This window comes from Falco naumanni, chromosome 19, assembly GCF_017639655.2.
Source record: "Falco naumanni isolate bFalNau1 chromosome 19, bFalNau1.pat, whole genome shotgun sequence".
NCBI lineage: Eukaryota > Metazoa > Chordata > Aves > Falconiformes > Falconidae > Falco > Falco naumanni.
In genome coordinates, this window is record NC_054072.1 from 557,766 (window position 1) to 582,320 (window position 24,555).

General features: G+C 63.9%; 2 protein-coding genes across 2 annotated transcripts; both read right to left on the reverse strand.

Moving 5' to 3' along the window:
- Positions 1-397: 397 nt before the first annotated feature.
- ADD2 (adducin 2) lies at positions 398-17,957 on the reverse strand. The gene is given in 16 exon segments (XM_040618204.1): positions 398-5,310; positions 6,332-6,410; positions 6,412-6,458; positions 6,551-6,707; positions 6,998-7,087; positions 7,192-7,311; positions 7,742-7,999; positions 8,083-8,259; positions 8,885-8,983; positions 9,072-9,215; positions 10,219-10,368; positions 10,466-10,546; positions 13,018-13,169; positions 14,009-14,147; positions 16,353-16,536; positions 17,714-17,957. Coding segments are annotated over 15 exon segments (2,178 nt in total). The 5' UTR covers position 16,536; positions 17,714-17,957; the 3' UTR covers positions 398-5,008.
- A 562-nt stretch (positions 17,958-18,519) lies between these two features.
- FIGLA (folliculogenesis specific bHLH transcription factor) lies at positions 18,520-21,255 on the reverse strand. The gene is made up of 4 exons (XM_040618229.1): positions 20,808-21,255; positions 19,904-20,053; positions 19,148-19,255; positions 18,520-18,736 (listed from the first exon to the last, which is right to left on the reverse strand). Exons 1-4 carry the CDS (start codon positions 21,030-21,032, stop codon positions 18,716-18,718), a joined length of 504 nt encoding a protein of 167 aa, XP_040474163.1. The 5' UTR covers positions 21,033-21,255; the 3' UTR covers positions 18,520-18,715.
- Between the last annotated feature and the right edge of the window lie 3,300 nt (positions 21,256-24,555).

Consider the following 24,555-nt stretch of genomic DNA (forward strand, 5'->3'; position numbering starts at 1 on the left):
GTAGCCCCTGTGATGGCTCCAGCCCTGGCCCCAGGCCCTGACCAGACCCCAGGCCTGCAAACGAAATCGAGAATAATCCCCTTAATACCAACGTAGCCCTTATAACAGCCCCAGCCCCAGCCCCATCCCCATCCCCATCCCCATCCCCAGCCCCATCCCCATCCCCATCCCTAGTCTTGGGCTCTGACACCGGCCCCAGACCCAGGCCTGTCACCAAAATTGGGAATAAACCCCTTAACACCAAGGTAGCCCTTGTAACAGCCCCAGCCCCTGCCTCAGCCCCAGCCCATCACCAAAATTGGGAGCAAACCCCTTAACTCGAACAGCCCCGGCCCCAGCCCCCAGGGAGGCCATGACACCCCCTCCGCCCCCTTTCAAGCTCCACAGTGCGGGCAGGTGCCAAACACGGGGTTTATTTACAGGCAGGCGTTACACAGCACTTCCAGCGACGATTGTCAGGCACCAGCGGCAGCACCAGGCAGGGGGACACCCAGCTGCAGCCCGGCCATGCTCCCCTCCGGCAGCGGCGGCAGAGCCGGGGACCGACAGCCTCCGTGGCCCCATCTCGGTGGGTGTCCAGCGGCCGTCAGCCACCCCAGGCGGCCACGTGGCACCGAATCCAGTTGAAACCCCGGTGTTTCCCTCCTTTCCTGTGGTGTGCCGGCACACCGGAGCCGAAGGTGGGAATCCGGCCTCTCTTCTTGTTGGTTGAGGGTGTGAACATGGTGGGGGCGCGTCGGAACCAGCACCGCGCGGGCACCGGGTCAACACTTTGCCTGGCAGCAGCCACACAACCCTGTCCCCTCGCCACAGAAATCCCACACCCGGAGCCCGGCCGGGGCGCCCGGCTCCCTCGGGGATGCCTTGCTGAAGGGAAGCAGCGAGCCAGGGGCCAGGCTGCCAGCGGCGGGGGCAACAGTGGCAGGGGAGGGGGAAAGGTACCCAGAGGGGGTCCTGGGGATGCCCTGGCTGGGGGGGGACCTGCAGTGTTGATGTGATCCTGTGTCTGTTCTCTTCTAGCTCAGCAGCGAGGACCACGTGTGATTCCGTTCCTGCTCCAGCTCAGCAGCAAGGACCACGTGTGATCCCGTTCCTGCTCCAGCTCAGCAGCAAGGACCACGTGTGATCTCGTTCCTGCTCCAGCTCAGCAGCAAGGACCACGTGTGATCCCGTTCCTGCTCCAGCTCAGCAGCGAGGACCACGTGTGATCCCGTTCCTGCTCCAGCTCAGCAGCGAGGACCACGTGTGATCCCGTTCCTGCTCCAGCTCAGCAGCGAGGACCACGTGTGATCCCGTTCCTGCTCCAGCTAAGCAGCGAGGACCATGTGTGATCCCGTTCCTGCTCCAGCTCAGCAGTAAGGACCACGTGTGATCCCGTTCCTGCTCCAGCTCAGCAGTAAGGACCACGTGTGATCCCGTTCCTGCTCCAGCTCAGCAGTAAGGACCACGTGTGATCCCGTTCCTGCTCCAGCTCAGCAGCGAGGACCACGTGTGATCCCGTTCCTGCTCCAGCTCAGCAGTAAGGACCACGTGTGATCCCGTTCCTGCTCCAGCTCAGCAGTAAGGACCACGTGTGATCCCGTTCCTGCTCCAGCTAAGCAGTAAGGACCACGTGTGATCCCGTTCCTGCTCCAGCTAAGCAGCAAGGACCATGTGTGATCCCGTTCCTGCTCCAGCTCAGCAGCAAGGACCACGTGTGATCCCGTTCCTGCTCCAGCTAAGCAGCGAGGACCACGTGTGATCCCGTTCCTGCTCCAGCTAAGCAGCGAGGACCACGTGTGATCCCGTTCCTGCTCCAGCTAAGCAGTAAGGACCACGTGTGATCCCGTTCCTGCTCCAGCTCAGCAGCGAGGACCACGTGTGATCCCGTTCCTGCTCCAGCTCAGCAGCGAGGACCACGTGTGATCCCGTTCCTGCTCCAGCTCAGCAGCGAGGACCACGTGTGATCCCATTCCTGCTCCAGCTCAGCAGCGAGGACCACGTGTGATCCCGTTCCTGCTCCAGCTCAGCAGCGAGGGACCACGTGTGATTCCGTTCCTGCTCCAGCTCAGCAGCGAGGACCACGTGTGATCCCGTTCCTGCTCCAGCTCAGCAGCGAGGACCACGTGTGATCCCATTCCTGCTCCAGCTCAGCAGCGAGGACCACGTGTGATTCCGTTCCTGCTCCAGCTCAGCAGCGAGGACCACGTGTGATCCCGTTCCTGCTCCAGCTAAGCAGTAAGGACCACGTGTGATCCCGTTCCTGCTCCAGCTCAGCAGCGAGGACCACGTGTGATCCCGTTCCTGCTCCAGCTCAGCAGTAAGGACCACGTGTGATCTCGTTCCTGCTCCAGCTAAGCAGTAAGGACCACGTGTGATCCCGTTCCTGCTCCAGCTAAGCAGCGAGGACCACGTGTGATCCCGTTCCTGCTCCAGCTAAGCAGCGAGGACCACGTGTGATCCCGTTCCTGCTCCAGCTCAGCAGCAAGGACCACGTGTGATCTTGTTCCAGCTCCAGCTAAGCAGCGAGGACCACGTGTGATCCCGTTCCTGCTCCAGCTCAGCAGCAAGGACCACGTGTGATCTTGTTCCAGCTCCAGCTAAGCAGCGAGGACCACGTGTGATCTCGTTCCAGCTCCAGCCCCAGCTCAGCAGCGAGGACCCACGTGTGATCAATCCCGTTTCTGCTCCAGCTCAGCAGCAAGGACCACATTGCGGCGGCAGCCGTTTGAGCCTTCCTCCTGCCAAAGGCACTGGTGTCTCTCGCTTCCCTGCGCTGTGAGATGCCTCCGGCACCCCAGACCTTCCCAGAACGGGGAAATAAATCCCTGTTTCCTCTGCAAAGCCCCTGGCCCTTGGAGAAAAGGGGTTGCAAAGCCCCCAGGGACAGATGCTCAGAGGAGAAGGGGCTGCAGCCTCCCCGCGGCAGCGCCAGCCGGCCCCGCAGCGGATGTGTGGCAGTGTTGGAATTCAGGTTATCACCCTGGCAGCGACCGTGCCGTCTTGGGGAGGCGATGCAGCTGTCCCTGGGGGGGCCCGAGTCATGCAGGGGTACAGGCTGGATGACAAAAATGGCCTCAAAGAGCCTTAAAACCAGTGGCAGTAAACACACACACACACACACCCCCCTGGGAATGGTTACAGGGCTGTGGTTTGCGTCTCAAACGCTGCCCGCTGTCAGAGACAGGCACCAGCGCCGGGCGTTCACACCATCCATTGCAGATGGTGAATTCAGGAGCTTGGGGTGTCCCCCTGTCCCCCTCCCTGTCCCTTGTGGGAGCGTGACGGGGAGCTGCGGCTCTAACACCGGCGTTGGAGCTCGGGGCGGACAGCGGGCAGGGCAAACCCTCTCCCCAAAAACCAGGCTCAGGTTGGCCCTGGGGCTCGGGCAGGATACCTGCCGGCTGCGTAGTTTTGCGATTTTTAAAAGCTTTTGACATTTTGCTTTTCAATTCAGAATTTGCCTGGCCTGCCCTGTATCGCAGCCCCGCACAGAACAGCTGCCAGCGCCCCGCTCCCGCCGGCGCTCCGATCCCTGCGTCCAGGGGCTTTCTGCTCCTCCGGAGGGAAACCCAAAAGCCGAGAGCTGCCTGGCAGCTGCGAAAAGCCTTTGAAAACAGGGTGGTGGCACGTAGGAAGCTCATACTGGGCTAAGGAAACCCAGTGCCCTCAGATGGGGGGTACCGGAGCTCCCCCCCAGAGCCCGCGACGCTGGCGGGTGGGGCTGTGGAAGGGAAGCCCCGTCCCCACGGGAGCGCTGCCCGTGCAGGCAGGCTCGGGGCAAGCATCCCGGGAAGATGGCAAACGCCCGTGGCTTGTGGGAGGAGGGGGACAGATCCCATTGGTTTTGTCCCCGAAATCCCAGCGGTTGGAGCGGCTGTGGGACAGATAGGCACGGCCGGCTTTCTCCTTCCCTCCGGGCACAGCGGGGAGGTTGTGGCGGTGCTCGCGTCGCTGTACGGAGCGCTGGAGGCGAGGAAACGCCGGGGAGGGTTTGAACTTGTGCTCGGGAGTCCAGAGCTGGGGAAAAGCAACGATCCGGCCTCGGCGGCGTGGGCGAGTGCCCGCTGAGCCCGGGGTCGGCGCGAGCGGAGCTGTGGCCGTGCCGGCAGGGACAGGGGTGGTGGCATCGGCAGTGCCTCTGGCTGAAGTGAGTGGGCAGCGTGTGTTCATCCCCAAGTAGCACTTAGTGAGTGAAGTTTTGCTCAGTTTTAATTAACACAGACACTTCCCGGAGGCTCTTTTCTACTCCCTTCCCAGGTGCAGTTCGTGCGGTGCGGTGCGGTGCGGTGCGGTGGGGGCTTCCCCAGCAGCCTGAAATCCTGCTGCTCGTCCTCGTACGGCAAACACATGGAGTGGTAGCACCAGGAGAAGGGGATGGAAAGCGGCTCTCCGGCCGGGACAGAAGATTACGATCCGGGAAGGAAAGGCTCCCAGGCCCAGCCGCCTTGGCCTCTCCTTCAGGGAGAGCAATCCCCACACGGTCAGCTTGATCCGATCCCCCTGGCAAAGCAGCCAAGAATTTTGCCCGGGGAGGGGGTGAAGCCAGCGCCATTCCAGCAGAGCTTGAAACAGAAGGTGAAAAAAAAAAAACCAAAAAAACAACCACCCAACAACAAAAGACCCTTTTCTTCCTCAAACCAAGCGGGTCGGGGCTGCGCCCCACATTTAACAAGGGCTCTGCAAGCGGCGGGTGGGAAAAATAAAAACCAGCCCCCAGCCCAGGCATGGGAAGGGGCTGGTGCCCGGGAGGGAGAAGGGGGAGCTCGTGGGAGCAGGGAGGTGGCAGCGGGTGTTTCCCCAAGCAGCAAACGGGGGCCACAATCTTTCATAAGCTCGGTGACCGCCTCCAAAAGCGGGTGACGGGGACACGGTGCCTGGTGCCAGGAGTACCCAGGAAACAACTCTCCTGTGGGGTTTTCGGCTGCGCCTCGGCCAGTCGCACGACGCAGGAGCCGTCCCTCTGCCTCAGCGCCTCCGTCCGGAGCGGTTCCCGGCCGCCGCTGCGGCGGGGGGCCTCGGGGGAGACTCAAGATTCAATCTTTTCCTTCTTTTTGCCTTTTTTCAGGAAGGACGGGGTCCGGAATTTCTTCTTCTTCTTAGAGGGTGATTTGGAGGGTGAACCTTCAGGGGAGACAGGGCTGCTGGTCACCGTCTCCTTCTCCTTGGGGGCATCCGTGTCGGTGTTGGCAGGGGAGGTCGTTCGGTCCCCCCCTTTGCCCAGGCTCTCCTCGGTGCTTTGCTCTTCGTCCTTCCCGTTCACTACTGCCGGCGGCTCCTTCTCGACGGCGGCATCGGTCAGCGCTCGGCCGCCGTCCGCCTTCTTGTCACCTTGGCAAGGGAAAGGGGAGAGGTGAGGCTGGGGGCGGCAGCGGCCGGCGCTGCGGGGGTTACTGCCCCCTCAGCTCGCCGGTTCAACCTGGGCAGGAGCAGGATTTGGTCCCCCCTGGCTGCAGAGCGCTGGGACCTGATCCCCTCCTGCCGCAGGCGCTGCGTTCCGGAGCCTTCCCCCCCTCCCCGCGGGACAAGCGCCGGTGCGATGGAGAGCTGGGAAGAGGCGGGTGGGGAGGGCGGCTGGCTCCATCCCGGCCTCGCCGCTGGAAACAAAGCGGGCAGCAAAGAAAACGAGGCGACCCAAGGCATTTCCTTCTGCGAAACCCTGAGCGGGGCGCCGCTCCCCAGGGGAGCGCGTCCGAGAGGGGCCACGGAGAGCAGGGTCACCCCGAGCTAGCGGGGCGCGCCGTCGCCCGCGTCCCTCCTCCCGCAGCGAGGCTCAAGGGCGGCCTCTCCGTACTTACTACGGCGCCACGCATTCAGAGTCAGAGGTAACTCCTTGGGTGAAAGCCACACGTGGAGGAAAGAGAAAGGGAGACGTTGTGGAGACAGACAGACAGACAGACACCACGAGGCACGATGAGAAAGCCAGAAGCCGCGCGCTCCCGCTGCCCGCTCCCCTCTCCGCTGCCCTGCGACCCGCCGCGCTCGGTAGATAAATCGGCACTGGGGAGCGTGTAATAATGGGAATATCACACCCGCCGGCACAGCAGGAGGGGGACGGAGGCGTCCCCAGCCCCCCCGCAAAGCCACCGGCGGACGTGAGCATCCTCCCGCCGTGACGTTGGAGACGAGTGGCGGCTTTGGTGCCTTTGCAGCATGAACCCCCGCCGGTGCTCAGCTCTGCTGGAGCAGGGACCCCCCCCCAGGCAAGGGGACACGGTGGGGTGACATTTATCTGCCTTTCGGCGGTGATGGGCTACAGCCACCCTCATCCCCCCGCTTCAGTCGCTCACTGAAGACCCCGCTCCTCATCTCCGCTTGGCTGGCGACGCCGGGCACTCGCCAGCCCACTCACCCTCCGAGGGCTCCGCGGGCATCGCCGGGCTCGGTGCCGGTGTCGGTGCCGGGCTCTGCGGCCGGGAGGCGGAGGGCGATGTGGCGGGGGGGAGCCTGGCTCTCCTCTGCCGCGGGGTCCTTCTCGCCTGCCAGCGGAGAGACGTGCTGGCCCCCCAGGTCTGCTGGGTGCCGGCCCCAAGGGGTGTTTGGGGTCAGGGCGCCCCCGTACCCCTCCTACCCTGCAGCCCCAGCTTTTTCCTCTCCACCTCCTGCTTGTACTCCTCCAGCTCCTGGTCGGTGAGCTGGCTGAAGGGGTTCGGGGGCTCCGGCTCGGGGGGAGCCTCCTCCTGGGACGCCTCTTTGGCCTCTGCATCCCCCAGGTGGCTCTCTGTGGACTGAAACGCCCCCCGGAGCGGCGTCACCCCCCGGCTGGTGGAATGCCAGGGAAGGGCTGGGGATATGGGGCTGGGGACATGGGGTGACACCACCTCCTGGCTGGTGGAATGCCAGGGAAGGGCTGGGGACATGGGGCTGGGGACATGGGGTGACACCACTCCCTGGGTGGTGGAATGCCAGGGAAGGGCTGGGGGCACGGGGCTGGGGGCACGGGGCTGGGGACATGGGGTGACACCACCCCCCAACTGGTGGAATGCCAGGGAAGGGCTGGGGGCACGGGGTGACGCACGGGGCTGCGGCTGGTCTCAGCGATGACACTGGCCAGAAGCTGTGACTGGGGCCCGGCCGACTTCACGTCCTGGCGGTTTTGCTCCCGGATCTGCGGGCGAGACGCGGAGCGAGGATGGGGAAAGAGCCGTCCCCACCGGCCGGGGGGCTGCCGGGACCCCCGTGCCCACGTCCTGCCTCGGGGTGGGACCTCACCTTGTTCCTCATCTCCAGCACCTCCTGCGGGTCCGTGTAGAGGGGCACGAACTGGTTGGGGTTCTCGATCCGGATGGGGGTCCCGCTGCTGCCCTTGTCCACCTCGTCCGCCTTCAGCCACTGCGTGTTGCGAAGACGAAACCCCCGTGAATACACGTCGTGAGGGACCAAACCCCCATGAACGTGTCTTGTGTAGGGCGGGGTCCTCGATAAATTATCTTGCCCGGAACGGAGACCCCAATAAAGCCCGTGATGCTTGGCCCCCTGGGCTGGGGAGGTGGGACTTTAAAATAAATTGTAAATGTAAAAAAAAAAAAAAAATTAAGATAAATATTATTATGGGGTGGAGAGGGGAATAAAGGAGGAAAGGAAAGCTTGCACTTCTGCACACCACGTTTGGGCGGGATCAATAACATCCCAGCCCCCCTCCCCACCCGCCTTGTTTTTTGGTACCCACAACCCCCCCGCCGCCAGGCTGAAGCTGTTCCCTGTGCCAGACCCCTTCCCAAACCACCCCGGTGCCCCCCGCGATGCCGCGGCAGCCCCGCACCGTCGTCTTCGTCTTCTGGCTGCCGGCGCTGCCCTGCTGCTCCTCGGCCACGTTGACCCTCAGGTAGGTGTTGGGGGTGTTGAGCCAGCGCGTCTTCTCCTTCTGCTGCTTCTGGGCGTGCTGCCGCAGCGCGGGGACGGGGGCCGCCTCCTCCTCGAAGACGAAGGCTGTCACGGTGGCGGGGATCAGCACGTCGCTCTTGGGCTTGCTCTTCTCTTGCACGAAGGGGTAGCGGTAGGTGTAGCCGGTGCGGTAACCCTGGACAAGGCAGGGAGCGCTTGGTTGGGAATAACAACAAAATGAGAGATTTTGGGGCGTTTCCGGCACTGGCCGGTGCTCACCAGGTTGTCCAGCATCCTCATCAGGGCTTCGAACTCGTGCTCACCCAGGCGGCTCTTCTGCATGGGCCCGAAGGTGCTGCCGGCCCAGCGCACGGAGCCCACCTCGTGCGGCCGGTGCTTGGCGCGCTCCAGCACGATCAGGTTCTCTGCGCCGCCCGCGCTCGCCAGCGCAGACACCTGCGGAGCCCAGGGAGATGCGGCTGATGGGGCTGGATGGAGGCGGTGGGACAGCCCCAGGCACGGCCGCGGCCCCAGGCACGGCCACGGCCCCCCCGGCTGCACCGCGCTGGCGTGTCCTGGACACCGCACTGGCGGCAGAGACCCGGCACAGCTCGGTGCACGGTCCTGGGGCACCGCGCTGGCTGCAGAGACCCAGCACCGCTCGGTGCACGGTCCTGGGGCATGGAGCTGGTGGCAGAGACCCGGCACAACTCAGTGCACGGTCCTGGGCATGGAGCTGGTGGCAGAGACCCGGCACAGCTCAGTGCACGGTCCTGGGGCACCGCGCTGGCTGCAGAGACCTGGCACCGCTCGGTGCACAGTCCTGGGGCATGGAGCTGGTGGCAGAGACCCGGCACAACTCATTGCATGGTCCTGGGGCACCGCGCTGGCTGCAGAGACCCGGCACCGCTCGGTGCACGGTCCCAGGGTAAGGAACTGGCTGCAGAGACCCGGCACCGCTCGGTGCATGGTCCCAGGGTAAGGAACTGGCTGCAGAGACCCGGCACCGCTCGGCGCGTGGTCCTGGGCACGGTGCTGGCGGCTGATGCCACACAGCTCGGTGGACGCCCCGGACGCTCACCTGGATCTCACAGGCCGCCTGCAGGTGGAAGATGCTGTAGAAGGCCTCCTCGGCGGTGTCACCCAGCGCCAGCACCCCGTGGTTGCGCAGCACCAGGATCTGCAGCACCGCGCACGGGGCAGGGAACGTCAGCGGGACGAGGAGAGGGGGACGGGAGCAGTGGGGTGTCCCCTCCCCGTCCCCTCACCTTGCAGGTGGGACCGAGGGATTTTTGGAGCTCGACCCGATCGGCTTCGTCCTCCACTTCTCCGTGGAAGTCAAAGTAGGCGACGTCACCCAGCAGCAGCGCGGCGCGGGAGATGGGCAGCACGCCGCAGCGCATGGCCGACACCTGCAGTGGAGTGGGCAGGGCGGGCAGGGCGGGCAGGGCGGGCAGGGCGGGCAGGGCGGGCAGGGTGGGCAGGGAGGGCAGGCAGGGAGGGCAGGGAGGGCAGGGAGGGCAGGCAGGTTAGGCAGGGCGGGCAGGGCGGGCAGGGTGGGCAGGGAGGGCAGGGAGGGGAGGGCAGGGTGGGCAGGGCGGGCAGGGCGGGCAGGGTGGGCAGGGCGGGCAGGGCGGGCAGGGCGGGCAGGGCGGGCAGGGTGGGCAGGGTGGGCAGGGCGGGCAGGCAGGGAGGGCAGGCAGGGAGGGCAGGCAGGGTGGGCAGGGAGGGCAGGCAGGGAGGGCAGGCAGGGCGGGCAGGGCGGGCAGGCAGGGAGGGCAGGCAGGGAGGGCAGGCAGGGAGGGCAGGGCAGGGAGGGCAGGGCAGGGCGGGCAGGGCAGGGCGGGCAGGGAGGGCAGGGAGGGCAGGGAGGGAAGGGCAAGCAGTGTGGGGAGGGCGGGCAGGGCAGGCAGGTTAGGCAGGGCAGGCAGGGCGGGCAGGGTGGGCAGGGCAGGCAGGGAGGGCAGGGCGGGCAGGGCGGGCAGGGAGGGAAGGGCAAGCAGTGTGGGGAGGGCGGGCAGGGCAGGCAGGTTAGGCAGGGCGGGCAGGGCAGGCAGGGAGGGCAGGGCAGGCAGGGAGGGCAGGGAGGGAAGGGCAAGCAGTGTGGGGAGGGCGGGCAGGGCAGGCAGGTTAGGCAGGGCAGGCAGGGTGGGCAGGGCAGGCAGGGAGGGCAGGGCAGGCAGGGCAGGCAGGGAGGGCAGGGAGGGCAGGGCAGGCAGGGCAGGCAGGGAGGGCAGGCAGGCAGGGCAGGCAGGGAGGGCAGGCAGGGAGGGCAGGCAGGGAGGGGCAGGGAGGGCAGAGGGGGGGCAGGGCGGGCAGGGAGGGCAGGGAGGGGGGGCAGGGAGGGCAGGTTGGGCAGGTTAGGCAGGGCGGGCAGGGCAGCACCCCCCCCCCCCAAATCCCCCCCCATCTTACTGCAGCGGTGGCCGGCGTGTGCAAGCGGACGATGCAGCGGGCGTCGGGGCGGGCGGCGTAGATGGCGGCGTGAAGGCTGAAGCTGCGGGCGTCGGGGGCGAAGCCGGTGCTGCCCTGCTCCACCACGGCCCCCAGCACGTTCACCTTGATCTGGGGGGACACACAGGCGGCGGGGGAGGGGCTCGGGTCCGGCTGCTCCCCCGCCCCAGCCCCCGGGGGGGTGATGGGGGCACACGGCCACGCTCACCAGGCTGGCCGCCGTCACCTCGCTGCACGCCAGCCCCTGCGGGGCCACCAAGAAATGCTCCTGCTCCTTGCTGACCCGCAGCTGCGCCAGGAAAAAAACGTGTAAGTATAAAAAAAAAAATATTCAAAAACCCCCAAACCTACCACCCCTCCAAAAAAAAAACCCTTACCCCCTCAAATATCCCACCACCCCTCAAAACCCCATAGACCCCCAGCCTCTCCCCAAAACATCTACCCCCGCAAGAACTCCCTCAAAACTGTCCAGAAAAAGACACCCCCCCCAAAAAAACAACTCCTCACAAAAGCCCCACCCGCCCAAAGCCCCCCAAAACCATCAAATCCCCCCCAACCCCACAAAAACCTCCCCCCCCCCCCCCCCAAATAAAGCACTCGGAACCCTCCAACCTACCCAAAACTCCACCCCCCCAAAGCTCCCCAAACCCCCCAAAAAACGCCCCACAAACCCCTCAATCCCCCCCAAACAAATCCTCCCCAAACCCTCAAATCCCCCCAAAGCCTCAAACTCCCCCCAAGTCAAACCCCAAATTCCCCCAAAATACCAAATCCCAACCCCCCAAAACCTGAAATCCTCCAAATCACCTTAAAACCCCCAATAAACCCAAATCCCCCCCAAAACCCCAAATAACCTTAAACCCCCCCAAATACAAATATCCCCCCAAATTAAACCCCAAATGACCCCCAAAACCAAAATTCCCCCCCCCAACCCGAATAGCCTTAAATCCCTGCAGATATAATTACCCCCAAAAATAAACCTCAGATTCCCCCAAACGCTAAATCCACCCCCAAAAATCCCCAAATAACCTTAAATCCCCCCAAATACAAATACCCCCCAATTAAATGCCAAATCCCCCCCAAAAACAAATAACCTTAACCCTCCGAATACAAATACCTGCCCAAAAAATAAGCCCCAAATCCCCCCAAAATCAAATCCCTCCCCAAAAAATCAAATCCCCCCAAATAACCTTAAATCTCCAAATACAAATACCTGTCAAAAATAAACCCCAAATCCCCCCAAACTGCCAAATAACCTTAAATGACCCCAAATACCCTCCAGAATTAACCCTCCCAAAGACCCCAAATCCCCCAAAACCAAATCCACCCCCCCAAAAAAACTTAAATACCCCCAAACCCAACTCCCCCCACAAAAAAAAAAGTCCCCCCAAAACCCCCAAACAACCTTAGATCCCCCAAATAGAAATATCCCCCCAAATGTGGCCCCAAATGACCCAAAAAAACCAAAATCCCCCCCAAACCCCAATCCCCCCCAAACCCCAAATAACCTTAAATCCCTGCAGATATAATTACCCTCAAAAAATAAACCCCAAATTCCCCCAAATCCATCCCCCAAAATCCCCAAATAACCTTAAATCCCCCCAAATACAAATCCCCCCAAAATTAAACCCCAAATCCACCCTCCCAAAAACCCAAATCCCCCCAAAACCCCAAATAACCTTAAATGCCCCCAAATATCCTCCAAAATTAAACCCCAAGTCTCCCCAAAAAACCAAATTCCCCCCCCAAAACCCAAATAACCTTAAATCCCCCAAACACAAATACCCCCAAAATTAAACCCCAAATCCCTCCCCCAAAAAAACAAATTTTCCCCAAAACCAAATCCCCCCCAAAGCCTCAAATAACCTTTAATCCCCCAAATACAAATAGCCGTCAAAACCAAATCCCAAATCACCCCCTAAAACCCCAAAATCTCCCCCAAAACGCCAAAAAAACTTAAATCCCCCCAAAATACAAATACCTGCAGAATTAAACCCCAAATCCCCCAAAAGACCCCAACCCCCAAAACCAAATCCACCCCCCAAAATAATTAAATATCGTCCAAACCCAAATCCCCCCCAACACCCCCCAAAAAACAAATCCCCCCCCAAACCCCAAATAACCTTAAATCCCCAAATACAAATGCCCCCCTAAAAAACCCCAAATTTCCCCCAAACCCCAAATAACCTTAAATCCCCCCAATACAAATACCTGCAGAACGAAACCCCAAATCCCCCCAAAAGCCCCCCAAAGCCAAATCCCCCCCCCAAAATGAAATCCCCTCCAAACCTTAAATCCTTTCCCCAAACCTTAAATCCTCGCAAAATACAAATACCCGCCAGAATGAAACCCCAAATCCCCCAAAAGACCCCAACCCCCAAGACCAAATCCACCCCCCAAAATAATCAAATACCCCCAAAAAAACCCAAATCCCGCAAACTTCCCCCAAAACTCTTAAATCCTTTCCCTAAACCTTAAAACCCCCCAAAATACAAATACCCGCCAGAATGAAACCCCAAATCCCCCAAAAGACCCCAAATCCCCCCAAAACCAAATCCAACCCTCCCAAAAAATTAAATGCCCCCCCCCAACCCAAATCCCCCCCAACCCCCCCCGAAACCCTCCCCAAAACCCTCACACCCTTCCCCCAAACCTTAAATCGCCCCCTCAGAACCTTCACCCCCCCAAAACCTTTACACCCCCCTCCCCACAGTTTCAAGCCCCCGCCCCAAGCCCCCCCCGTGCCCCCCCGGGGCTCACGGTGACGGCGGCGTGCCCCAGCTGTGCCCAGCCGTAGAGGTCCAGCAGGCGGTGGATGCTGCCCACCTTGCAGCGCATCAGCCGCTCGCCCTTGGCCAGCGCCGGCCCCTCGGCCCCGTGCAGGTCATTGATGGGGGTGACGGCCACCAGCCCTGGGGACATGTCACCCCCCCCCCCCCAGTCAGCAGGTGGTGGGGAGGGGGGCGTGACACCGCCGCGCAAACATGGGGGCTTCCCCGGGGACTGGGGAGAGGAGGGTTTGGGAGCTGGGGTTGGTGGCCACCAAGGGTTTGGTGGCCACCAAGGGTTCAGGGACCCCAAAGTCTGGTGGCCCCCCAAGGGTTCAGGGACCCCAAAGTCTGGTGGCGCCAAGGTTCTGGTGGCCCCCCAAGGGTTCAGGGACCCCAAAGTCTGCTGGCGCCAATGTTCTGGTGGCCCCCCAAGGGTTCAGGGACGTCAAAGTTGGGTGGCCCCAAGGGTTTGGTGGTCCCCAAGGTTTCAGGGACCCCAAAGTCTGGTGGCCCCCAAGGGTTTGATAGTCCCCAAGGTTTTAAGGACCCCAAAGTTTGGTGGCCCTCAAGGTTTTGGTGGTCCCCAAGGTTTCAGGGACCCCAGAGTTTGGTGGTCCCCAAGGTTTTGGTGGTCCCCAAGGTTTCAGGGACCCCAAAGTTGGGTGGCCCCAAGGGTTTGGTGGTCCCCAAGGTTTCAGGGACCCCAGAGTTTGGTGGTCCCCAAGGTTTTGGTGGTCCCCAAGGTTTCAGGGACCCCAGAGTTTGGTGGTCCCCAAGGTTTTGGGGGTGGCCATTGGGGTCTGCAGAGTGCCCCCCTCTGTCCCCATGATCCCTGATCCCCTCCCACCCCCCTTGCCCCTTTCCTACTGGAACTGAGCCCTGGGGGATATTTTCTCACCATAAATTCCAACCCCCCCAAGCGCTTCACTCACGCGTGACACCCCCACCCCCCCCGAGAGCCCCTCTGGGTGCCGCCGTACCCATGGGGGAGGTGGGGAGGACGGCGGGGGACGTGGTGGCCATGAAGTCAGCGATCTGCCGCAGCGCCCAGACGTGGGACGAGTTGTTCCCCTTCTTCATCTGCTCCTGGATGAGGCTCTCCAGCTCCTCCCTGAAAGACTGCGGCACCCCGGCCCCACGTCACCCCCGGCGGGGACCCTCTGGGGGCACCAACTGCACCGGCGGTGGCAGCATCACCGGCTAGGTGGCACGGTGAGGGTGGCACTGCCAGTAGCACCACCGGCTTGGTGGCACAGTGGCACTGGTGGCACTGGCAACTCAGTGGGTAGCAGCACCACGAGCTCAGTGGCAGGGACATTGCCAGCTTGGAAGAACAGTGGTGGTAGCATTCCCAGTGACACCAGTTTGGTGGCATGGTGGCACCGGTGGCACTAGCAACTCAGTGGGTAGCAGCACCATGAGCTCAGTGACAGGGACATTGCCAGCTTGGTGGCACAATGATGGTGGTGGCACCACCAGCCAGGTGGGGTTGTGCCCTCAGCCAACACGTGGTGGCATTTGCTTGGGGACAGGAGGGGCAGGGTGGGGACAGGAGTGACAGGGGTGGGGACAGGACGGGGACAGGAGGTTACAGGGTCAGAGGGACAGGGCGGGGACAGGAGGGATAGGGACAAGAGGGACAAGGTTGGGAGGCAGGAGGTTACAGGGTCGGGGGACAGAAGGGGTGGGGTTGGGACGGGATGGGGACAGGAGGGATGGGCTTGGGGGACAGGATGGGGACAGAAGGGGTGGGGGCAGGAGGGACGGGGTTTGGGGACAGGATGGGGACAGGAGGGATGAGGTTTGGGGACAGGACGGGGACACAAGGGGTGGGGGCAGGAGGGATGGGGTTGGGGGACAAGATGGGGCTGGAGGGATGGGGACAGGAGGGATGAGGTTTGGGGACAAGATGGGGACAGAAGGGGTGGGGGCAGGAGGGACGGGGTTTGGGGACAGGATGGGGACAGGACGGGGACACAAGGGGTGGGGGCAGGAGGGATGGGGACAGGAGGGACGAGGTTTGGGGACAGGACAGGGACACAAGGGGCGGGGGCAGGAGGGATGGGGTTTGGGGACAGGATGGGGACAGGAGGGACGAGGTTTGGGGACAGGACGGGGACACAAGGGGTGGGGGCAGGAGGGATGGGGTTGGGGACAGGATGGGGACAGGAGGGATGAGGTTTGGGGACAAGATGGGGACACAAGGGGCGGGGGCAGGAGGGATGGGGTTGGGGGACAGGATGGGGACAGGAGGGGCGAGGTTTGGGGACAGGACGGGGACACAAGGGGTGGGGGCAGGAGGGATGGGGTTGGGGGACAGGAGGGATGAGGTTTGGGGACAGGACGGGGACACAAGGGGGCGGGGGCAGGAGGGATGGGGTTGGGGACAGGATGGGGACAGGAGGGGCGAGGTTTGGGGACAGGACGGGGACACAAGGGGTGGGGGCAGGAGGGATGGGGTTGGGGGACAGGAGGGATGAGGTTTGGGGACAGGACGGGGACACAAGGGGCGGGGGCAGGAGGGATGGGGTTGGGGACAGGATGGGGACAGGAGGGACGAGGTTTGGGGACAGGACGGGGACACAAGGGGTGGGGGCAGGAGGGATGGGGTTGGGGACAGGATGGGGACAGGAGGGAGGGGTGGGGGCAGGAGGGATGGGGTTGGGGACAGGACGGGGACAGGAGGGACGAGGTTTGGGGACAGGACGGGGACACAAGGGGCGGGGGCAGGAGGGATGGGGTTGGGGACAGGAGGGATGGGGTTTGGGGACAGGACGGGGACACAAGGGGCGGGGGCAGGAGGGATGGGGTTGGGGACAGGAGGGACGAGGTTTGGGGACAGGACGGGGACAGAAGGGGCGGGGGCAGGAGGGATGGGGTTGGGGACAGGACGGGGACAGGAGGGAGGGGTGGGGGCAGGAGGGATGGGGTTGGGGACAGGACGGGGACACAAGGGGTGGGGGCAGGAGGGATGGGGTTTGGGGACAGGACGGGGACACAAGGGGCGGGGGCAGGAGGGATGGGGTTGGGGACAGGATGGGGACAGGAGGGAGGGGTGGGGGCAGGAGGGATGGGGTTGGGGACAGGACGGGGACACAAGGGGTGGGGGCAGGAGGGATGGGGTTTGGGGACAGGATGGGGACAGGAGGGACGAGGTTTGGGGACAGGACGGGGACACAAGGGGCGGGGGCAGGAGGGATGGGGTTGGGGGACAGGATGGGGACAGGAGGGAGGGGCGGGGGCAGGAGGGATGGGGTTGGGGACAGGACGGGGACAGGAGGGAGGGGCGGGGGCAGGGGGCCGGGGGCCGGGCACGGCGCTCACCGGGCTCTGCAGGATCATGGTGACCCGCTTCTTCTGCTCCATCATGCTGAAGTCCTGGCGCAGGCCGGCGGCCGCGCTGCGCCCCCGCAGCAGCTGGGGGTCCCCGGGGGGCAGCGCCCCCCCCAGGCAGCGGGGCCCGCCGGGGGGCGAGGGCAGGGGCTCGGGGCTGGCGGCCGTGCTCATCCTGCGGGGGGACGGGGGCAGCCCCCCCGACACAGATTGCCGAGGAGCCACCAAAACAGCCCCAGCTGCGCCCCACAGATAACGCGGGGGGGCCCCACCCGCCCGGGGCGCGGCCCGAGGGGACACCGGCCGGGAGGGGACATCAGCTGGGAGGGGGCGGCACCGCCCAGGGACGGTCATGGCAGTGGTGGCTGAGGACGGGCACAGCTCAGCACACCGGTGGCACTGGCCGAGGACGGGCACAGCTCGGTGCACGGGTGGTGGCACCAGCCGAGGATGCGCACAGCTCAGCGCACGGGTGGCAGTGGTGTCACTGGCTGAGGACAGGCACAGCTCAGCGCACGGGTGGCAGTGGTGGCACTGGCTGAGGACAGGCACAGCTCAGCGCATCGGTGGCAGTGGTGGCACTGGCTGAGGACGGGCACAGCTCAGCGCACCGGTGGCAGTGGTGTCACTGGCTGAGGACAGGCACAGCTCAGCGCACGGGTGGCAATTGTGTCACTGGCTGAGGACAGGCACAGCTCAGCGCACCGGTGGCAGTGGTGGCACTGGCTGAGGACAGGCACAGCTCAGTGCACCGGTGGCACCAGCCGGGGACGGGCACAGCTCGGCGCCTGGGTGGTGGCACCGGCTGAGGACGGGCACAGCTCGGCGCCTGGGTGGTGGCACCAGCTGAGGACGGGCACAGCTCAGCACACCGGTGGCACCAGCCGGGGACGGGCACAGCTCGGCGCCTGGGTGGTGGCACCGGCTGAGGACGGGCACAGCTCGGCGCACCAGTGGCAGCGGCACCAATGGCTCAGGCCCTCAGGGTGGCTCCAGATGGGGCTGCACCCCATCGGGGGTCAACGCCGCACGTTTGGGGGGGGGGGGGGGGGGGGGGGGGGGGGCCCAGCCATGCCACCCACCACAGATCCCCAAACACCAACACGACCCCCCCCCCCCCAGTGTCACCAACGATGCGCTTTGGGGGTGCTGCTGCAGAGGTGTTGCCCCCCCCCCCCAATACGGGGGTGCATGCAGGGGAGCTGTTGCCCAAACCCAAGGTGCCCCCCCCCCCCCCAATCCGGGCTGCCACCTGCAGACCCCCCCCCCCCCATTGCTCAGCACCCCTCCCACTGAGAAAGCAGAGCTCCCCCCACCCACCCGCCCCCCAATTTTGTGGCTGCGGGACCGACCTGGCTCAGCAGGATGCGGGGGGGGCCTTTTCCAGGCGAAAATTCCGGGGGAAGGGGGGGGGGGGTCCCCACGGTGGCCCCCAGCCCACGGCGGAGGGGGAGCGTCAGGCGGCGGTAAGGTCCTGAGCATCCCAGCAGGACCCCCCAGGGGAAGGAGGGAGAGCAGAGGGTGTCTAAGGGCCCCCCCCCCCCACCGCTCAGTGCCGGGGGGGGGGGTGGGTACCCAACACACCCAGCCCCCCCCCCCCAGCATCCCCAGCCGCCTCCGCCCTCACCGCACCCAGCGCCGCTGCGGCAGCCGCAGGGATGGCGGATGGAGATTACAAAAATAAAGAAATTAAGGGGTTAAGGGGGGGGATGCAGCATTGCGCCCCCCCCCCCCAGGGATAGGGGTTGATAGGGTGGTGGGATTCCCCCCCCCCCCCCCAGGGAGGATGAAGGCCCGGGGGGGGAGGGGGTGCAGCCCCCCAGCTCTGCATGCAGCTAGCTTGGGGGGGGGTAGGCAAAAGGGAAGGGGGGGCGGCATGCAGTAGGTGTGTGCCCCCTCCCCAGCCCCCCCCCCAAAAGCCGCCCCCCCCCCCCGGAGGAGGATGCTGCGGCCGGGAGGATGCTGCCATCACCCACCTCCTCCTCAGAGCATCCTGACAAAGGGCCGCCCCCCCCCCCCCCCCCCCCCCAGGACCAGCTCCCCCTGCCGGCCCGGCACGCGCGGCCCCGCCCCCAGGGTGGGGTGGGGGGGAACTCACACCGCCCCCCCCCTCCCCCCCCCCGCGCCCATCAACAGCGAGAGGACCCCGCACCGGCACCCCAAAAACCCCTTTTATTAAGGTTCGGTGAATCGGGTGCCGCTACCGGGGGGGGGGGGGGCGGGGCACTGCTAATGACATCTGCATAGAGTAATTAATTACAGCTCAGCCCCCCACCCCAGCACCCCAGAAATCAGCGCCCCGCCGTTGGACTCGGCCGTCAGGATGGGCCCCGCCGGACCCCCCCGGGGGGCGTTCAGGGGTTGGCTGGAAAAACCTTTAAAAAAGAAAAATTAAATTATTTTTTTTCCCCACTTTTGGAACATTTTGGGGGGAAACAGCCGATTTGAACCCCCCCTTCCCCCTCCCCCCCCCCCGTTTGCTGTAAAGCAGGGGCTCCCCAAAACACTGTGCCCGGGGGGGGCCCTGCAGGGAACAGGGGGTCCCCCCCACCCCCACCCCGGCGTAGCTCCCCCCGCTGTCCCCCCCACCCACAGACCCCCCCAGTGTCAACCCCCAACTTTGTCCCCCCCCACACACCCCCAGTGCCCCCCCCAGTATGTCCCCCCCGCGTGTGCCCCCCCACTGTCGCTCCCCTCCAGTGTCCCCCACCCCCACAGTGTCGCCCCCCCACACCACCCCCCCAGTGCCCCCCCAGTTGCCCTGGGCCAGGGCAGCCCCCACTCACCGGCCCCCCCGCTGGGCCGGGGGGCAGGGAGGCGGGGTCAGGCCAGGCCACGCCTCCCCCCGGCGGCACCGCCCCGCTGGCCCCGGGCTCCGGCTCGGCAGCGTCGCCCTGCGGGAGGGAAGGGGGTTACCGCGGGAGCGGGGCGGCGGGGGGCCCCCCCGATCGTTGTAACAGAATAAATTTTACAATAAAAGCATAAATAAAAATAATTACATTAAAGAAATTCAAAATTTAAAAAATTAAAAAGAAAATTGAAATAAACCCACGTTTTAAAATTTTAACTAAATGGAAATAAATAAAATTTTTCCAGTAAATAATCAAAAAGATTAAATAATAAAATGAAAAATTTTAAAACGGAATAAAAATTAATAAAAAATAAAAAGAAAAAAGAAAATAAATGTTTAATACATTTGAAACTTAACATTTTAAGACATTTTAAGAAAATAATAAAAGTTATATTCATTTTAAAATTAATTGTAATTGTAACCTGGATAGCGTCAAGCAAGCAAACCGCTGCACACCCCCGAGCGCGCGGACCCCCACCCCCCGTACCTGCGCCCCCCAGCTCCCCCCTCCCCGTACCTGACCCCCCAACAGTGCCCCCCCCCCCCGCCGGTGCCCCCGTCCCCTCCCCGGTACCTGCGCCCCCCCCCCCCCGCCGTGCCCCCATCCCCCCGCCCGCACACGCGCCTCCCCCCGCGGTGCCCCCGTCGGCTCCCCCCCCCCCCGTACTTGCCCGCCCCTCCCCCCCCGTACCTGCGCGCCCCCGCGGCGCAGCACGCGGCGCAGCAGCGCGATGTAGCGGGCGGCCGCGCGCAGCGTGTCGGCCTTGCTGGGGCGGCGGTCGCGGGGCAGCAGCGGCACCAGCGCGCGCAGCCGCGAGAACCCGCGGTTCAGCGTGCGGATCTGCGGGGGGGGGGGGGGGCAGAGCGTGTCACAGCGGGACCCCCGACCGCCCCCCCCAAGTGTCACACCGAGGCTCCCCCGGGGAGACCGGGAACCCCCCCCCCCCACCGGGGTCAGGCAGGGTCCGTCCCGTCCATCCTCCCCCCCCCCCCCCTCCGCCAGGGTCAGACTGGGGGGGACCCACCCACCCCCCCCCCGGTCAGACCTGGGGCTTCTAGAATTATACTGCCCCCCCCAAGGGTTAGACCCCCACCCCCGGGGTGTACTGGGGCCCCCTCCAGGGCTAATGGAGGGGTTCAAGGGGGTGCGTGTGCAAGGGGGGTCATGGGGGGGCAGGGGGGGGTCAGGGAGGTGAGTGTGCAGGGGGGGCAGGGGGTCACGGGGGGGTCAGGGGGGTGGGTGTGCGGGGGGGGTGCAGGGGGGTCACAGGGTGTTCAGGGAGGTGGGTGTGCAGGGGGGTTCGGGGGGTCATGGGGGTTCAGGGGGGTCACAGGGGGGTTCAGGGGGTGGGTGTTTAGGGGGGGTCCAGGGGGCTCACAGTGATTTGGGGGTCACAGGGGGGTTCAGAGGGTGGGTGTTTAGGGGGGGTCCAGGGGGCTCACAGGGGTTTGGGGCTCATGGGGGGTTCAGGGGGGTTTGGGGTCACAGGGGGGTTCAGGGGGTGGGTGTTTAGGGAGGGTTCAGGGGGCTCACAGGGCTTTGGGGGTCACAGGGGGGTCCAGGGGGGTTGGGGGTCCCAGGGGTGTCCCCTCACCCTCTCGCGCTCCTTGGCGTTGGCGGCCTGCCGCCGCTGCAGCATGCCCTCGGGGTTGCTGGTGGGCTCGTACCCCCCAGCCGGCTGCCGGCGCAGGCGGGTGATGGCGGCGGGGCAGGGCAGGGGGCCGTAGCGCTGGCTCAGCACCCCCTCCAGCACCTCGGGGGCCGGGGTGGCCAACAGGACCCCTGGCAGCTGCCCCCCAGCTCCGCTAGCCTCCCCCATACCTGGGAAAGGGACAGATCCTGCACCCCAGCCTCACCCCACGGTGCTGCCTCCCAAAAAGAGGGGAAATCACTTAAAAAAGGCCCTTAAATCCCCCCCCCTCCCCCCAGCCCAACGAGCCGCAGGTGGGACCCATCCTGGCCAAACGAGCGGGGCAGGTGCTGCGCCGCAGGGGGGGCACAGCCTGTGCCTCAGTTTCCCCACTCAGAGCTGACACCTTGACCCCAACAGGGACCCCGAAGCATCACTGGGGTCAGGGGGGGGACACAAGGCCTGACGTCCTGGGGATGGGCGGGGGGTGTTGACCCACGGGGCGGGGAATGGGGGGCGGTGGCTGGGAGGTGTCGCGTGTCCCTAAAAATGTGGAGAATTTTTTTTTCGTTGGGGAAAATAAAAATATGGGGGGGGGGGGGGTAATAACTGTTTCGGTAGATGGCACTGTTAGACCCCCCCATGCTGGAGCCCTGGGGCGGCTGGAAAAAGGGGGAAATTGGGAAAATTGCCCTTTTGGCCATCAAACCTGAGGCCGGTGGGCACCCCGCGCCGTCCGCCCTGGGGGTCCCTCACCCCAGTCCCACCCCCGTGGTGATTCCCCTCCGAAAAATGCTGCCCGTCCTCCCTTCTGGGGAGAAGAGCCTCCCAGGACGGCTCACCTCGCTTTTCCCTGGGGGGGCAGCGGGAAGCGGGTGGCCTGTGGGGGGCATGGAGGTGAAAAATGGGGAGTGGGGGGATGTGCTGGGGGGTGGGAGGCGGGGGAGGCCTGGGGGCGGCTCAGGCAAAGAGGGTGGGGGGGAACGTCGCCCCCATGGGAAGTGAGCAGAGCAGGGGGGGAAATTATTGGGGGTCACAGTTACAAGGGTTTTTAGGGACCAGGGTTATTAGAGGTCACAGTTATTAGGGACCAGGGTTATTAGGGGTCACAGTTATTAGGGACCAGGGTTATTAGGGGTCAGGGTTATTAGGGACCAGGGTTATTAGGGGTCATGGCTATTAGGGACCGGGGTTATTAGGGGTCACAGGTTTTAGGGATCTTTTTTTTTTTGGTTTTTAGGGGTCACAGTTATTAGGGGCCATGGGGTTTTTGTTTTTAGGGGTCATGGTTTTTTGGGGTCACAGTTCTTACGGGTCATGGTTGTTAGGGGTCACAGTTCTGGGGACCATGTCTTTTCAGGGTCACAGTTATTAGGGATCACCATTATTAGGGGTCATGGCTATTAGGGACTGCGGTTATTAGGGGTCACAGTTATTAGGGACCATGTTTTTTAGAGGTCACGGTTTTTAGGGATCACTGTTATTAGAAACCAGGAATTTTTGGTTTTTAGGGGTCACGGCTATTGGGAACCAGGGTTATTGGGGGTCACAGTTACTAGGGACCATGTTTTTTAGGGGCCACTGTTATTAGAGGTCACAGTTATTAGGGGTCACAGTCATTAGGGGTCACAGCTATTGGGGAGCAGGGCTGTTGGGGGTGGCAGTTTTAGGGGTCACAGTTGCCAGGCAGGAGCGTGTTTTATTTTTCTCCCCATATTTTCTGCTTCTGCCAGCCCAGGACTTCTGCTGATTGCCGAGTCAGGCAAAAATGAATTCCAAATTAAATTTAAAAATAAGTGCAGTTTGTTGTATTACAGTCTAATAAAGGGAAATAGCACGCGGTGCGCTATAAGGGAACAGCACCAGTTATTACGCACGGTGTGATATCGCGCACGGCCGGGTACCCAGTGTGGTGCAGTCACTGTCGTGACACAGCTGTGCACGGCGTCGGCGTCGGGAGGGTCCTGCCCACATCTGGCTTGTTCGGGGGGCTCAGGGCAGAGCCCACCTGCTCATTACAGTCCTCCTTGAGCCCCCTCAGCTCCCCGTCCGAGTTTAACAGTTCCTAATTAAGGACAAAGATTTTTCCATAAGCAATAATCAATTTAATGCATTTTCGCTGTAGGGACACAGCCCCGTAAAATAGGAGCATCCTCGCGGAGCGGCGTGAGCCAGAGGAGTGAAGGGATGGGTGGAAAGGGCAGAGCCCCACCCCCCCCGAAGCCTTCCCAGCGGGTTGGGGTGATGGCTTCCCCAGGATTCCTGAGTTCTGGAGGATTCACCCCAATTTCCCGGTCCCGGGTTGCAGCCTGCATTGCTGCAGGCTGAGCATCCTTTGCGCAGCCTCCAGCGGGGCTGGGAGTCTGGGAAACGTCCGGGGTGGGATTCCTGGAAAACAGCACCCTCGCAACCTGGGGGTGGGTTGCCCATCGGGAATGCTTCAGGCCAGGGCTGTTTTCCAGCTGCCCCAGCTCAGACGTGCCCAGTTTGCCCCTTCCTCTCCCCCTCCATGTGTGGCCGGAGCCAGAGCCGGGCTCGGCTCCCAAAGCGCTGCCATCCCCGGGATCCCCCCGAAGCTCCATCCCATCGGCTTCGCCCCATCCCGCCTGGCTAGCGATGCCGGCGCTCCGTTGGGATTTGACATTTGCTGTTATCATGAGACTGGAAAATTTTTCTGGCGGTTTCTAATTACCGCGGCGGGGTTGGTGCTGGGAAGGTCAGTGAACAGGGCTGGTGCCAGGGCTGCAGCGCGGCCGCATCCTGCCGTGGGGCAGCTGCTGACATGTCATCAATCCCGACCGTTTCTGGCGCGGCCCCACATGCCTCGGAGGTGGCCGGTCCCCGCCGGCGCTGCCGGCCTCGTGCCGACTCCGTGCTGCTGCGACCGGCCGGCCAGGTCCCGGCCACAGGTGGGGGCCTGCGGGTGCTTTTCGGAGCGGTGGCATCGCCTCGGGACGCGGCAGAGGATGCGGGAGCTGTGGCCGGGGTGTTCCCACCTCTTAACCCTCGCCAGGTGTGACCCCAGGTGCCCCCTCTCCCAGCTGTGCCCAGGAGCTCGTGGCATCGCTCGCAGCCGCAGCCGGTGTTCCTCGCTGGGCTGCCCCCGAGTTGGTGGGTCCTCATCCCTGAGGACCACCCGCTCCGCTCCGGGCAGCGCAGGTCACCGCGCGGCCGCCGGAGCCTGCTTAAATGCTTTTATCTTGCCATTAACGCCATAAAATCATCCCTCCTGCTGCCACCGGCGCTGCCGGTGATAGCGGGGTCCGCATCGCCGAGCGCCTTATCCGAGCGAAACACACCGCTCCAGCGGGAAGCGGAGCCGCGGCTCGGCCGAGTCCTCCTGGCTTGTCTCGCTGTGGGAGCTGCGGAGCTGGGGGTCTCTTTGTGAGGGAGGGTCCGGAGGCTGCCCTTGCCCCCTGTGGGGGTGTTCCAGCACGATGCCTGGGGGGCATCGCGGGGCGCATCGCCATCCTGCCCTCATCCCGCATCTTTCCCAAGGGGTTTGATGAAGAGCAGGAGGTGCCGCGCTGGGGAGGTGGGGATGGCCCTGGCCACCCACCGAGGTGACCGGGGGGGGGTCCCATGCTGGGAAAGGGCAGGTCTCGCCCCCCCTGTGTGCTGGAGGGACAGTAATGGGGGCTGTTGCCTGCTGCAATGAGGATTTCGGCAGGGATGGGGGGGCAGAGGGCGGGGGGCTCCCACCACCCCCGCC

Bases quoted from the DNA above. Each gene is read 5' to 3' on its own strand.
- FIGLA (XM_040618229.1), bottom strand. From the start codon at position 21,032: ATGGGGGAGGCTAGCGGAGCTGGGGGGCAGCTGCCAGGGGTCCTGTTG. The intron at 20,054-20,807 runs GTGAGGGGACAC...CCCCCCCCGCAG, and splicing joins ACGCCAAGGAGCGCGAGAGG to ATCCGCACGCTGAACCGCGG. The intron at 18,737-19,147 runs GTGAGTGGGGGC...TCTTTTTTAAAG, and splicing joins CCGGCCCAGCGGGGGGGCCG to GTTTTTCCAGCCAACCCCTG.